This window comes from Pseudorca crassidens, chromosome 10 (genome assembly GCF_039906515.1).
Source record: "Pseudorca crassidens isolate mPseCra1 chromosome 10, mPseCra1.hap1, whole genome shotgun sequence".
NCBI lineage: Eukaryota > Metazoa > Chordata > Mammalia > Artiodactyla > Delphinidae > Pseudorca > Pseudorca crassidens.
In genome coordinates this window covers 19617131-19631994 of record NC_090305.1, presented here as the reverse complement: position 1 = coordinate 19631994, position 14864 = coordinate 19617131, and the positions used below count along the sequence as shown (strand labels likewise).

The 14864-nt window shown below is 38.4% G+C and overlaps 1 protein-coding gene across 2 annotated transcripts; it reads left to right on the top strand.

The window, feature by feature from the left end:
* Positions 1-226: 226 nt before the first annotated feature.
* C10H6orf62 (chromosome 10 C6orf62 homolog) lies at positions 227-14100 on the top strand. 2 transcript variants are annotated; one of them, XM_067752152.1, is made up of 5 exons: positions 227-1257; positions 4314-4490; positions 5514-5636; positions 8859-8993; positions 13436-14100. In XM_067752152.1, the coding sequence occupies exons 1-5, from the start codon at positions 1216-1218 to the stop codon at positions 13559-13561; spliced, it is 603 nt and encodes a 200-aa protein (XP_067608253.1). In that variant the 5' UTR covers positions 227-1215; the 3' UTR covers positions 13562-14100. The 2 variants fall into 2 exon arrangements, with proteins under 2 accessions (XP_067608253.1, XP_067608252.1); XM_067752151.1 differs by having other exon boundaries at positions 230-2593.
* The last annotated feature ends 764 nt before the right edge of the window (positions 14101-14864 follow it).

The following is a 14864-nucleotide window of genomic DNA, read 5'->3' as shown; positions in this document are numbered from 1 at the left end:
AGCTTAAGCTCAAAGAATCACCCTTTTAAAAGCTTACTCACACTCTCTGCTCCAGCTCTTCTTTCCTCCCTTCTTTGACAACCATGTAAACCTTCCCCCCTTCCAGTTTTTTCTCCCTCTTCGCTTCTGCGCGGATGGTGGCGGCCCGCGGGGTGCGCAGCCGCAGAGAGTTCGGGGCGGTGCCGGTGAGGGGCGGGTGACGCAGCGGCCGTCGCTGCCATTTTAAGTTGTTTGTTCTCGCTTCTCTTCTCAGACGCGACTCTGGCCCGGACCCGGGAGGCGTGGAGGTCGCCGCCGCCGCTGCCGCTTCCGCAGCCACCGGTGGGGGGGATCCGAGCTGTGCCACCGCGGAAGCCCACCCTCCGCTTCAGCATCTCTCCCCTCCTGGTCTCCTCGACCTTCTTTCCGAGAGCCGGAACTCGACCCGTGCGGAGAAGAAAGACTCCAGAGCAGATGCTTGAACTGAAATAACTTTATTTTGGGGGGTTTACTTCGCTGACAGACCCCCCCCCTTAGCGCAGGGCTCCCCTCCCCTTCCTCCCTTCCCCCTCTGCCGCCAGTACAAATCCGACCCCCCTCTTCCTCCTCGTTTCTCCTTCTCTCTTTCTCTCGCCGTCGCCGCCGTACCCGCGTCCTTCCAGTCCGCCGCCGCCCGGGGCGCCGAGCCAGACTATGGGTCCCAGGTGGGGGCTGAGCGGCGGCAGCAGCGCGGGCGGCCCGGTCACAGTGCGCACTGCAGCGGGGATGGAGGGGCTCAGTTGGCTGGTGGTTTTCTCTTGACATGGCTCCTGCCAGTGCTGCGAGCAGCGCCCCCGCCGCCGCCTCCTCTTCCGCCGCCGCCACCGCTCCGCCCGCGGGCTGCGGCTAGAGGGCCCGAACCCCACCCGAGAGTCGGTCAGTGAGTCCCGGTCTCCGCGGGGACAGGGAGGGGACTTCCCCGTCACCCACCCCCGACCCAGCTGCCTCGAGTCCACCCTCTACCCCTTTGGGAAACCAACTAACGACCCCGCCCTAAGCAATTCAAACTCGGGAAACATGGTCTGTTCAACGTGAGAGCGGAATCCGGGAACTTAATTTTTTTTTCTTGGGGGGGGGTGGGGTGGGCATACTTTAAAAAATAATATTAACGCAACTATTTTCTTTTCTTCCCACTGATCCTTCCCATTTACCCTCTCCCGCCTCCTCTACCCGGGCGGGGATTGTTTCCACGATGAAATGAGTGAAAACCCGAGTGATCCAGTGTCTCCCGTGGTGCGAGTGAGTCGCTGCCGCTGAAGGCAAAGGGTGGGGGTGGGACCTGGGGGGTGGAAGGCCGGTGGTCCCCAGGCACTGCCTGGGATTTGGGAGAAGAGCCCGCCACCTTTGCCTCAGCAATGCTCACAAGAAGATAAGTCGCACTCCCCACGGTCGTGCACGGGGGCAGATTCATAGGGAAGGCTCCCTTGGGGAATGTAGGACTCATTGCAGGACTTGGGGTGTTGGGATCCCGGGCGTTAATCAGGTCTAACCACAGAGCCGGAGTCATTACTGTATTCTGTACCCCCTTTCCCTGTGCCATCATGATTCTCCTTGGCAGCAGCATTAGCAGCCGCCTGAGGGTGAAAATGTGGGTGATGGGGAAGATGGTAATGACTCCGCTGTTTTTTCTTATGGCTCCTTTGGGCAACGGCTGCCCGCCCCTGGTATACACTGTAGTTGATTGCAGGGAAGCCCTGTACCTCTCCCCTTCCTTCTCAACCGATTTTGCACTTTTCTCTTTGCTCACCACCAAGTGTAATCAATAACACGCACTGACAATATATAGCAATAGTGAAATCTGAAATAACTAAGAATTAATTAGGTATTTCAGCCATGGATCTGGCTGGGTAAAATCCAATTGGGTATTTCAGTTTCATTCACCTACCCTGTTTTGGGGGGTTATTTTGGTGGCTTTTTTTTCCCCTTTCCTTTTTTTTTTTTTTTTTGACATTCAGAAAGCAAGGATCACAGTCCCCCTCCCCATTCCTTTTCATTATCCCTTCTCTGAAAAGAGGGAAAAAAATCCGGATGGATTTTAAGGATTGGACTGATGTCAGCTGTGTTTTATTGCACACCTAAATCCTATTAATAGGTTTTTCAGTTCCCCCACCTTTATTTTGGCAGTTAAGCCAAATGTGTTTTCCAAAAAGTTAGTTCAAGTATTTTCTCCTCTTTCTTTCCTTCCTTCCCTTCCTTTTTCCCATCTGACCCCAAACGTTATTGTCCAAACATGACTGGACAGCAGCTTTTGTTTCTTGACCCTGTAATATGACAGTCTGCTAATATTGCCAGAAGGTGCAGTTTTTGGGTTACAGTCTTGATTTTAGCTATTCAATCATATTAGCAGGAAAAAAATGACTTGTTTCTGTTGTACTTGAGTCTTAAGAAGAAGTGCCCATAGTTTAGTGACAATTTCCAAAGGCTTTAGTACCACCTGTATTTCAAAATGGGGGACCCAAACTCCCGGAAGAAACAAGCTCTGAACAGACTACGTGCTCAGCTTAGAAAGAAAAAAGAATCTCTAGCTGACCAGTTTGACTTCAAGATGTATATTGCCTTTGTATTCAAGGAGAAGGTAATTTAAAGTTCTTAATGTGAATTAGCACAAGTGATTTTTGTAAGTGTATATTAGGTTAAAGAGTCTACATTTGTGTGCTTTAACTTTGACTCTTGTGGGTAATTATCTCAATCAAAGGAGTTGCAGTATAACTATGAACGGAAGGCTTGAGTGCTCTTGGTTTGGTATTACTTAATTCTAAAGCTTCTTAGGATCCACTTTTAGTTAACATGGGGTGGGTAGCATTTGTAAAACTCATTTATGTTTTACAATGAATTTCATTTATGTGGAGTTACATAAAGAACTTGATAACTGAATTTAAAGATTGTTTAAAGTATACAGAATGTTTGAAAGTAGTAAATTAGAATCAAAATGTTTATATGCTGAAAGCGATCTGGTTCATCAACTCGTTACCTTTTCTCATGGTACATTTAATGAAATAGAATGCACTTTAATTCTTAGAGCAATTGATTACTGTAAAGGTTTAATTTGTGTTTAGAAGTGCAGTTGATTAAAATTCAGAATGACCAAAAGAAGTTTAAATTTTTTTTGTCTTAATCAGAATTAATTCACAGTTAAATAGCAAATAATAAGTTGTGAGGAGAACATGATAAAAGCAGTATTTTTTTGCAACTTAAAATAATGGACACTTTCTTAGATAATCGATCTCTCTTTGACATGAGGTCAGGTTATGAATATTAAGGAAATACTACTTTGATTTTGTGCTTAAATTATGAGCTAATTTCACATCAGAAACATTATCTTAGCTTGGTATCCCTTTAATTTTCCCACGTTTTTACCCCACTATTAAAGATAACTAGTATTCAATATTTAAGAATGCTCTTAGCTACTAGAGTATAGCATTTTAAAGTGGTTTCAAAAGTGGTTTGTTTTGAAATGATATCACGGATTTACTTCTTTTCTTTTTTTCCTTTTTTTGTTAATTGCAGCATTGATAAGATGAGATTTTAGTTGAAGCCATTATAATGTAGGTTCACTAGAAATAAATACAAGATATAAGTAGTGAGACTAGATATTTGAATGTAATCTGTGAGATGCCCCAGATTATACCATCTAGCTCTTCTAACACCTATGAAAACCTGCTTTTATTCTTTGAATGGACAGTATCCAGGCAGTTGTCTGAGCAGTTGATAAATTTTATAACCTAAGTTGATGATGAGCCCTTGATCTTAACTACGTTTGAAGATTTGGTAGACTTTTTTTTTCTTGAATGTTGACGCTTGTAGTTACGTAATATCCAGAAGGAGTAATGGAAATTGACCCTTTTAAGGAGTGAAGCAGTTAATTTGTCTGAAGAGCTTTGATTTTAAACTGCTGAAATTTTAATTTGGCTGTATATAGGACCAGTTAAGTGAATTTACATCAAGAGTAAATCACTGTTTTGTTTTTTTAACCTTAGGGGTATCTGGTGTTTGTTTCTCACACCATTTAAGAAATATTGTCTAAAATAAGTACTTGCTATGGTTACCATAATGCTATAAAACCATGCAGTTAAAACATTCTGATAATAGCCTGTTTGTGTGTGGTAGAGGAGTAAGGGGGTTGGGAGAAGAACAGAAGGATCCACCTATTTGGAAATCTGTGTTTTCAGTACAAAAATTACATCAGTTAAGAATTTTGCTGGGTTAGAATAAAGGTACATGACATTGTAATATGAACTCTGGGTGTTAAGACAGTGTGGTACCTTTGGGTTAATACACTTTTTTTTTTCTTTTAGAAGAAAAAATCAGCACTCTTTGAAGTGTCTGAGGTTATACCAGTCATGACAAATAATTATGAAGAAAATATCCTGAAAGGTGTGCGAGATTCCAGCTATTCCTTGGAAAGTTCCATAGAGCTTTTACAGAAGGATGTGGTACAGCTCCATGCTCCTCGATACCAGTCTATGAGAAGGGTAAATTCTATTTTTGTCTTGGTTTTGGTAGGTTTTTGTGAGTTAAACTTGGGTTTTTCTTCCTCCTAAGAATGGGTAGTTAATTATGGTCATAAATCTCTTTAAAAGTGGAATTTAAATAAAGCATGGATAACTTTCTTATGTGTTATTATGTTGGTAATTGTGTACATTGTTGCTGTGGTTCGTGGTTTATATTACTGTTCATTGGGATTTCCTTTTTCAGGGGAGAACATCGTGCCCCTTATAAGTAAGGAATTTTGCTAAACTTCTGCAGCTCATTGAAAGAAAGTTAGTCTAGGCAAGCTTGAACAAGAGGTCCCCGGGATTAGTGGGCTTGTTGGGGAGGCTGGAGATAACCATATACTGGTCTGGAAGAGGTTAGTTGGCCTCAATAATCAGCATACAACAAAAATAGCATTTCACCTGTGATTAGAAGGTAGTGATTCATATTAGAAGTTCTGATTTTGAAGAGTGGAAATAATGGTACAAGGACTTTAAAAAAAAAAAAGACAAAAAATTAGAGCTGCGGTTGGAGTTTTCACTATGCACTGAGTTAAGATCTTGATGTGAAAAACATTGGACTGAGTGATTATGTGGACTCTATAAGATAAAAATTAGAATTAGGTCATGAGCTGTTCAAATTGTATACAAACCTCATAAAAGACATAAAGTGATACATGGTTGACCCTTGAACAACACAGATTTGCACCAACTGCCAGGATCCACTTATAAGCAGATTTTTTCAATAAATACATATACAATACTACTTAATCCACAGTTGGTTGAATTCACAGATGCAGGACTGTAGGTGTATGGGGGGCTGGCTATAAAGTTGTGTGCTCAAATTTCGACTCTGCTCAGTGCCCTTCATGCCCAAGCTGTTCAAGGGTCGGCTGTATAGTGGACCTTTTGCACTTGTAAAACGTTTCTGTAGTCAAACCCTGTAAGTTGTGACACTGCTTGTTCCGGCTTTGTTTCCTTGAAAGTAAATTTTTATTTTTTTTTTTTTTTGGCATTTTATAGGATGTAATTGGCTGTACTCAGGAGATGGATTTCATTCTTTGGCCTCGGAATGATATTGAAAAAATTGTCTGTCTCCTGTTCTCTCGGTGGAAAGAATCTGATGAGCCTTTTAGGCCTGTTCAGGTATTTTATTCTAAAATAAGTGTGGTGAACATGTAAACAAGTTGAAAACTCAAAATAGGGTCCAATTAAAGAAATTCTTTGGGAATATGCTCTCTAATAAGTTTTACTTCATGAGTCCCTCCTCGCCTTTTGACTGTTGTAATGCAAGAATAGGAAGCGTTTGGATTATAGAATCTCTTGAGAATGAGGTGGGTCTAACTATCCAGTGTGTCCTTGAAATTATGGTCAGAGAAAATCTTTTAAGGTAGACATTTGTTTATTTATAGAGGAGCCCATAGATGAACTTCAGAAAATCTCTTCCCCTGCACCACACACTCTCCTAAAATACTTTATACTTAACCCTGGTTGTCAAAGGAATCTAAGAAATGAATTAAACCCTTTTCTAGGAGTTGATTTGCATAAAAACTTTATAGGAGAAAAGTAAATGTAGTAGTGGTTCTTAATTAACTTTCCTTGACATCTTGCTATGTTTTGACTTGTCATTTGATGTGCTTGACAATTCTAGTGCTTTATTTCAGGGCATTTACCTGGGTGTTGATGATTTAATTTTATTTATAGTGTGTATATATATATATATATGTGTATATATATATATATATATATATATATGAATGGAAGGAAGTACAACAAGATCCACCAAAGTGTTAATTATGATTAGTTTTAGGTCAGATGTAGCTAACTTTTCCTTTTTAAATATATGTATGTGTTTCAGTAAATTTCTAATGAGCATACTTATTTAACAATCAGAAAAACAAAGAATTTGTTTAATTCGCTACCCTGTACTGTGGAAAGCTCCACGAATGATAAAACGTTAACTTACGGACTGAATATAAGCAGTAGGATATAGGTAATAGCTTTATAATTTTAGAATTCTACTGCAGTAAATAAGGTAACAATGTAAAAACAAATACACTTCTCTGAAGTAATTTAATATACATAAATATCCTGAAAAGCTTTAAATAAAAATAACATAGTTTTTTCTCTCAAGATAGATGAGAAAAGGAAAAGTAAACTTTAACTCACACTTTTTTTTTTTTTGACTCGAAGCAGTTTAAAATCTGAATACTTCAGTCGTGAGATTTAATAGGAACCAGAGTAAAGATTGTTTTAAAATATCCAGTTCTATTGTATTCACAGTGCTGTGAAGTACAGAGAAGTACTAGTAAAGTAGATCTCTTCTTTCCTCTTCATCCCTTATGCCGTTGCTTTAGGTTAGCTCTTTATCACACTATTAAAACATTCATTACTTTTCTTCCGGGAATTATTTCTTACATGGTACCTATGAGAGTTTTCTTTTCAGTGTGGACCGCTTCTTCCCAAATCTTTGGATATTCAAATAGGATAGAACTGAAGTGCCATAGAAATACGGACAAGGCCTTTTCCAGTCTCACTCAAATCTCTTTTCAGTGTGATACTCTACTGGCCTCTTCATCCACCCTGATATTTGCCATATTGAAACACTTGAGGCTTTCTTTCTTGAGCAGTGTCTTGATTTTGACACTTGCGTTTGTGTAGGTTCTGTTTCCTATAACGGCATTTTCCAAATTACTTACCATTACTATTTTCTCCAAGGAAAATTACTGTCATCTTTCAAGGCCCAATGCAAAATCACTTCCTAATATTGCACTCTTGTCTACTCTGTTAATTCTTTCTTCCCATAGCACTTTAACAGTAAGAACCCATTTTAGGTTTTTTACAAATAACCACATCTTATTCGGGGAAAGATTTGAAGCAGGTTAGGTTTTATATTTCTGTGTGCTTTTCCTCTTCAGCAGTATGTGAGTCCCTTAAGGTTGAGATAGTCTTATTCATATTTTTCAGTATCTGATAACATGCTTTTTGTATTCTGAGTTCAATAAATATTTGAATTGTGCAGAGGTACAATTCAGTATTACATTTTACATACAATAGTACATAGGGGATACCATAACATCTTTTGCGTTATGGTTTATGAGAAAAACTACTGGGTAGTAAAATCCTAGATAGCAGGAACTGATGTTTCTTCCATGTTAGTATTTTCTGCTGTCTTTGACATAATAGGAGAATAAAGATTGTTTGAACTGGATGGACTACTAATCATTTTTACAGTTCACTATCTAAATATCAGATTAAAGTTTCCACGTTTCTTGAATTCCCCGTTAGCCTGGTGTTTTCACCTAGCATTTGGCCTCTTCACAGACATTTTGTGGGAGGATTGTGTTAATCTTCCTCATGTTAAAAGATTAAAAGAATATTATGACTGACTTGATAACTGTTCTTCATAACAAAAAGTTCTTTTTTAATCATCTGAAAAAATACATATAAAAACGTTTTTTAAAAATTTGAGGGGGGGCTTCCCTGGTGGCACAGTGGTTGAGAGTCCGCCTGCCGATGCAGGGGACACGGGTTTGTGCCCTAGTCCGGGAAGATCCCACGTGCTGCGGAGCGGCTGGGCCCGTGAGCCACGGCCGCTGAGCCTGCGCATCCGGAGCCTATGCTCCACACGGGAGAGACCACAGCAGTGAGAGGCCCGTGTACTGCAAAAAAAAAAAAAAAAAATTTGAGGGGTTCCTGTATCCTCAGGTGCTCATCCTTGTGAGGACTGGAAGCATATTTCAGGTGTGGGCTTTACATTTCGTTTACTCCTCTTAACTGATGGGTTAGAGCCCTGTTTTAAGTCTTAAAAAGTTAAGGGATTTGCACAGGTCGTATAAGTAGTGAGATGTGCAGCTGGGATTGGAATTTGGAATATAAATAGATTTATTTCCAAGAACCATCTACAGTATTCCTTATATGTTATAATAGCAAGAAGGGATGTGTCATTGGGCTTAAAATACTAAGGTAGGGGTCTTGAGCTGAGTGGGTTTGAAAATCTGATTTTATGATATTTGGCTTAAAATCATTGAGTATTAGGATTTAGTCAGTTTGGTGTAGTTTTTCTTAAAGGTCAAACTATGAAGTGCTATCCAGTAGAACTTTCTGTGACGAAGGAAATCTTCTGTATCTCAAGAGACTAGTTAGAATGGAGGCCACAAGCCACATGTGACTATTGGTCATACTGATATGTGGCTAGTACTACTAAAGAACTGAATTTTAAATTGCATTTAATTAATATAAATTTAAGTAGCCTCTATTGGTTACCGTACTGAACAGCACAACTCTATGCATACGAGTGCAGTTGATGTTTCAGGTGGTATATAACATGTTTGTGGTTACACATAAACATTTATATTTCTTAATTAGGCCAAATTTGAGTTTCATCACGGTGACTATGAAAAACAGTTTCTGCACGTACTGAGCCGAAAGGACAAGACTGGAATTGTTGTCAACAATCCTAACCAGTCAGTGTTTCTCTTCATTGACAGACAGCACTTGCAGGTAAGCAGTTTTTTACTTTTCTTTTTTTTTTTAAACCACATAAGGGCTCATTTTAAAAGCTTATTGGTTAGCAGACTGTTTTCTATATGTTACTTAATTCTGTTTTGCTCCTTCAACATGGCATTAATTTTGAAGTTACTTAAAAACCAAGAAACAGACGTCCTGACCTTAACCAAGAACAGTGGTTCCCAAAACTTTGCTGCATATTAGAACTACCCGGGGAGCTTTTAGAAGTCATGATTCCAGTGTGCAATAATCAAAATTTTTACTTTGAATAAAATCCTCAAGTGATAACACATTATGTTTTGAGAAGCACTGGCCTAGACCTTTTAAATAATACCTGAAAGGATGAGGCACATCTGTTTTTAAAAGGTCCACATGTGTTTTAAATAAGTACTTCCAATTTAAATAGCAATCCAGGTATTCCAAATTGATTTTTATTTTGTAAAGTGTTGTTTATTCTTACCAATCTAAGCCTAAATATCATCACTTAGAATTTATAGTAGATAATCGATACTTTGTTATTAACTTTTAAAAATGGCATCATTTCAATTTATTTAGCATTCATTCAACAAATGAGCGCTAAGTGCCAGGCACTGTACGGCAATGAACAAGTTAGAAATTCCTTTTGGGTTGACATTCCATTGTGGGAGACCTAGAAGTAGATAAGTAAAATATATAGTTAGATAGTGATAAGTGCTAAGAGAAAAGAGGGAATTACATAAACTGTTGGGTGTGAATTCTTAGATGGTGTCACCAGAGAAGGCCTCATTGAGAAGGTGATTTAAATTAAGACTTATTTTAAAAGTACACTATTAATTACATTGTAGAACATTTTTGTTTTTATTTAAGAGCGAGTCTATGCAAGGTACTAGAAAAATACAAATGGGAATCATACTGCTACCTTCAAGGAGCTGATAGGCTACTTGGGAAGCTTGTACATTTTCCATTTTGTAAAAAGTTGAGTAATTATGGTGTAGGTACAAATAAAACTGGGAATTAAGAAGATTAGGGGCTTCCCTGGTGGCACAGTGGTTGGGAGTGCGCCTGCCGATGCAGGGGACATGGGTTCGTGCCCCGGTCTGGGAGGATCCCACATGCCGCAGAGCGGCTGGGCCAGTGGGCCATGGCCGCTGAGCCTGCGCCTCCGGATCCGCGACGGGAGGGGCCACGGCGGTGAGAGGCCCGCGTACCGCAAAAAAAAAAAGAAGATTAATTTCACTGGAAGCATCTGATAAAACTGATAGAAGAACCATACAATTTAGGTGGGGTGTTTTTGGTTTTGGCCTTACTGTTTGTTCTCAGTTTCTTCTTTACCTCAGCTTTCCTTTGGTGAATACTTTTTTTTTTTTTTTTTTTTTTTGCGGTACGTGGGCCTCTCACTGCTGTGGCCTCTCCCGTTGCGGAGCACAGGCTCCGGACACGCAGGCCCAGCAGCCATGGCTCACGGGCCCAGCCACTCTGTGGTATCTTCCTGGACCGGGGCACGAACCCATGTCCCCTGCATCAGCAGGCAGACTCCCAACCAGTGCGCCACCAGGGAAGCCCTTGGTGAATACTTTTTAGTTGACTCTTTTTTCCTTTTTAATTGCCTGTAGTGTACTTTCATTTGAGTTACTTGTTGAGAAAATACTGTATAGCAGGGTATTTATTGACTTATATTGTGGAATCCACAACAGATTTTTAGTCATAGATTTAATAATAACATACACTAGTGTAGCAACTTCATATTCACGTGAATATATATGAGGTCAATAATACTATATAGAAATGACTAGTGAATTGAAGGAGTTTCTTGGCTAAATAAGTTAACAAATCATCTCTTTTTATATATCGAGGTCAGGTGTTAATATTTTATGAAGCAAACAGCTTGAATCCTTTTAATGAAAAGAAAATTATAAGCTCATAAGCTAAATTTGGGTTGAAGGTAGGATGTGACCAGTAGTCTCAGTTTGTCTGGAATGTCCTGGTTTTAATACTGGAAAGTCCCAGGTCCTAGAAACCCCTCAGTCAGTCCTGGGCACACTGGGATCACTGGTATCTGCTAGTTGTAGATTAATTTGTTCTTCAGTGCTCTTAGTCCCCTTCTTCCACTCAGGTTCTGTTCTCGATCTTCATAAGCTGGAGATGTGTTGCTGTATTGGCATTATATGGAAGAATCAACCTCCACTAATTCATGAGGGAATTGATGTAATAGTGGTGGCCACCACCTATAGTATACAGTTGATGCTTCAACAATTCAGGGGTTAAGGGTGCCAACCCCTGTACAGTTTACATATGACTTTTGACTCCTCATAAACTTAACTAGTCTACTGTTGACTGGAAGCCTTACTAATAATGTAAATGGTCGATTAACACGTATTTTGTATGTTATGTGTGTTATATATTGTATTCTTAACAATAAAGCTGAACAGAAGATGTTAAGAAAATCATAATAGAAAATATACTTACAGTACTATACTGTATTTATTGATACCTAAGTTTATGAATTTTATTTACAAGATGAATTGTCAGTAACTACAATATTGTTTTATATGATACAAAACACTAGGTGTTATATTAGTAACATCTACTAATTATATTAGTAACATTAGACATCAAAAAGATAATGTGAAAAAGAAATTCATATTTATTTACAGGTATAATGATCCATGTATTGATATTGAAGAAGTGCAGTATGGTTGCTTTATGACAGCGTACTGTAATCAGTACGATTGCTTCTTGGTAGCCTAGCTGTCCACTAACGAATGCTAATGAATGAATCACTATGAAAGTTTTATGGCATACAGTATTATAGGCATATTCATAATACAGTATTAGAAACATTGTAACATTTTTTTAAAAGCCACTTACAGGCTATGTTATTTCTCCAGTTGTGAGAGAGGCATACTGTATGGTAATGTAATCCTTTGAAAGCAAAGCAATAAAACAGGTAGAAAGCTAACACATTAATTATATATTAAATGTCACTCACCTTAGGCCTATGTAAGAATAGACTAGGGTCTGCAGTTGACCCTTGAATGACACAGGTTAGAGCCGCGCTGATCCACTTAATACATGAAGTTTTTTCAATAAATACATACTACAGTACTGCACGATCTGCAGTTGGTTGAATTCGTGGTTGGTTGAATCTGCTGATCTGGAACCAAGTATATGGAGGGAAGACTGTAAACTCTCTGCAGATTTTCAACTGCAGGTAGGGTCGGTGCCCCACCGCCTGTGTTGTTCAAGGGTCATCTGTACATATATTTTATGCATTCATGACACACTTAACTGTTTTTGAAATTTCTAGACTGCGTGGTTTGTCTATTTTTTCAAATTATCACAAATCTCCAAAATTTTCCCAGTATACTTATTGGAAAAAATTTGTGTATAAGTGGACCTGAGCAGCCCAAACCCATGTTGTTCAAGGGTCAACTGTATTATGCACCAGACTCTATACTAAGAGCTTTACGTGTATGAGCTTATTTAATCCTCACAGCAGTCTTCTGAGGTGTAGATCTTACTACTACCATTTTATAGCTAAGGAAATCCAGAAATTAAGAAATTTGATAAAAATCATCTAGCAGAGATCTTCTGTCCTTTATATCCTAATATAATATATATGATAAGGGCTACAGCAAAAAAGAACTTTGCGCAATGGCATAGAGGCATATGCCTAGAGTCTGAATAGTCATAGGTTGTTTTAAAAGTTAAAATGAAAAAATATATATGTATAGGTTCATTTACATATGTAGGTAGCTAGTCTGCTTCAGACATTGGCAAAGGCAGTCTTTCACCTTTTTTTTTAAGAGGTGCTATAGTGAAAAGATGCAAAACTTCGAAGGCAGTTCTGGGTTCAGATTTCGTCTTCCACTTACTAGCAGTGGTTATTTGTGAAAGCACCTAGCATTTGTTTATCACATGTTAGATGTTAAAATAGTAACTGCTTTTTAAAAAATACTTAGAGTTTGATTTAACTGTTAATACTTTGGCCTTCTAGTCCTTTCCCCCAGGATACACTTAAATCTTTTTTACCTATTTCTAATCTCTCTACCATCTACTTTCACCACATCTGCTGTCTTTCTGTATATAAATGTGATTGCAAACCTCTGTTCAAATCTGTCTCCATGAAATGCTTTTAACCCTGATTTCTTTCAGCAAGTAGTCTGTGTTTGACCTTCCTAACTTTCAATTTTTTATTCTGCATAAACTCTGTAAACATTTAGTTTATAATCATGTTTACTCTGTTTTCTCTATATTTTGTATGGCAAGGTTCTGTCCTATTTAGGCTAAGGTCCCTATGGATGGGAACCATAATTTCTTCCCTTACTCTGTATGCTTTGTTACTGTGTCCATTAAGTGCTTAATAAATTGTGGGAGATGGACTTCATGTGATAATCGGTCATTTATGTTAAAGTCTTTATTTATTAAGAATATTAAAAAAAATTTTCCCCTTCCAGACTCCAAAAAACAAAGCTACAATCTTCAAGTTATGCAGCATCTGCCTCTACCTGCCCCAGGAGCAGCTTACCCACTGGGCAGTTGGCACCATAGAGGATCACCTCCATCCTTATATGCCAGAATAGAGTGCTGACCAGCAAAATGGAGAAGATCAGAGAGTGCAGCAGCAGTTTTTTTTCTTTTTTTCTTACCACTTTATTCTTTCAGAGTTTAAAGAAAATGGACTCATGCACAGAACACTATGCATTTTGAAACTTGTTCATCCTGGATTTTTTTTTTATCATTTGTATCTCAGAACTTAAATTAGATGTCTTCTGCACAGACTGTGTGAAAGAAGATGCTTTGCATATTTGCTGCACTGCATCAGCATCTTACTAAAAATGTGAAATGAAAGGACTATTGTACACTGAAATGCTTAAATGTATCTGAAAGCACAAGGTGATACTCATTTTTGATAGTCTTTCCATTTGTGCTGGTTTTTGCCTCTTTGACATCTGTCATCAGTATTTGGAGGGTGAGAAGTGAATGTAACAGGTATAAATAACATTTTAAAAACTTAAAGCTTTGTTATAATCACATTGTTCCAGAGCACTGTCAGATTCATTCTAATGACCAGAAGTGGTTGTTTAAAAAAAAAAAAAGAAAGAAAAAAAAGAAAATACAACCATGGGAAAGAAATATTAAATGAAAAAAGCATCTCATTGTAGGCATTCTTGCCTCATATATTACTGGGCCATGTTTGTTTCCTGGTACTCATAAATATATGTATTTTATTTCCAGATCTCTCCCCAAGTTGCTGTTATGAAAGAGCATTCTGCTCAGTGTGGATTCAGTTATACACATTAAAGCAGATCTGGAGTCTGAAGTAGCTAAGCAGCTATAAAACTGAGAGATACATTCATAGCTGCAGAAACCGTAATAGGTAGAGGACTTTCCTTTTGGTTTTTGTTTTGTTTTTTGTTTTTAAAAAGATTTTTATTATAAAGGAAAAAATTCCAGTGAATTGTGCAGAAATACTGGTTTTACACCACCCTAAAGGAAAACTTAGGGTTTTTTGAAGTAGAAAAGTTACTAAAGTTGGATCTTAAATTGTGAAAACATACAAAAACACCATTGAGTGTCAAAGTTCTAAAAGGAGAACTCATTTTGTGCAATGAACATAAGGAAAGACTACTGTATAGATTTTTTTGGTTTTTGGTTTTATTTTTCTTTTAAATGAAGAAAAGCTTTGCTTAAGGGTTGCATACTTTTATCGGAGTAAATCTGAATGATCCTACTCCTTTGGAGTAAAACTTAGTGCTTACCAGTTTCCAATTGTATTTAGCTTCTGGTTGGAATTTGAATAAATGAAAACCTAAATAAAATAGGTGAAAGTTCCCTGACTATTCAGGTGAATACACAAAACTCGAAGTGGTAACTTTTCTTCTA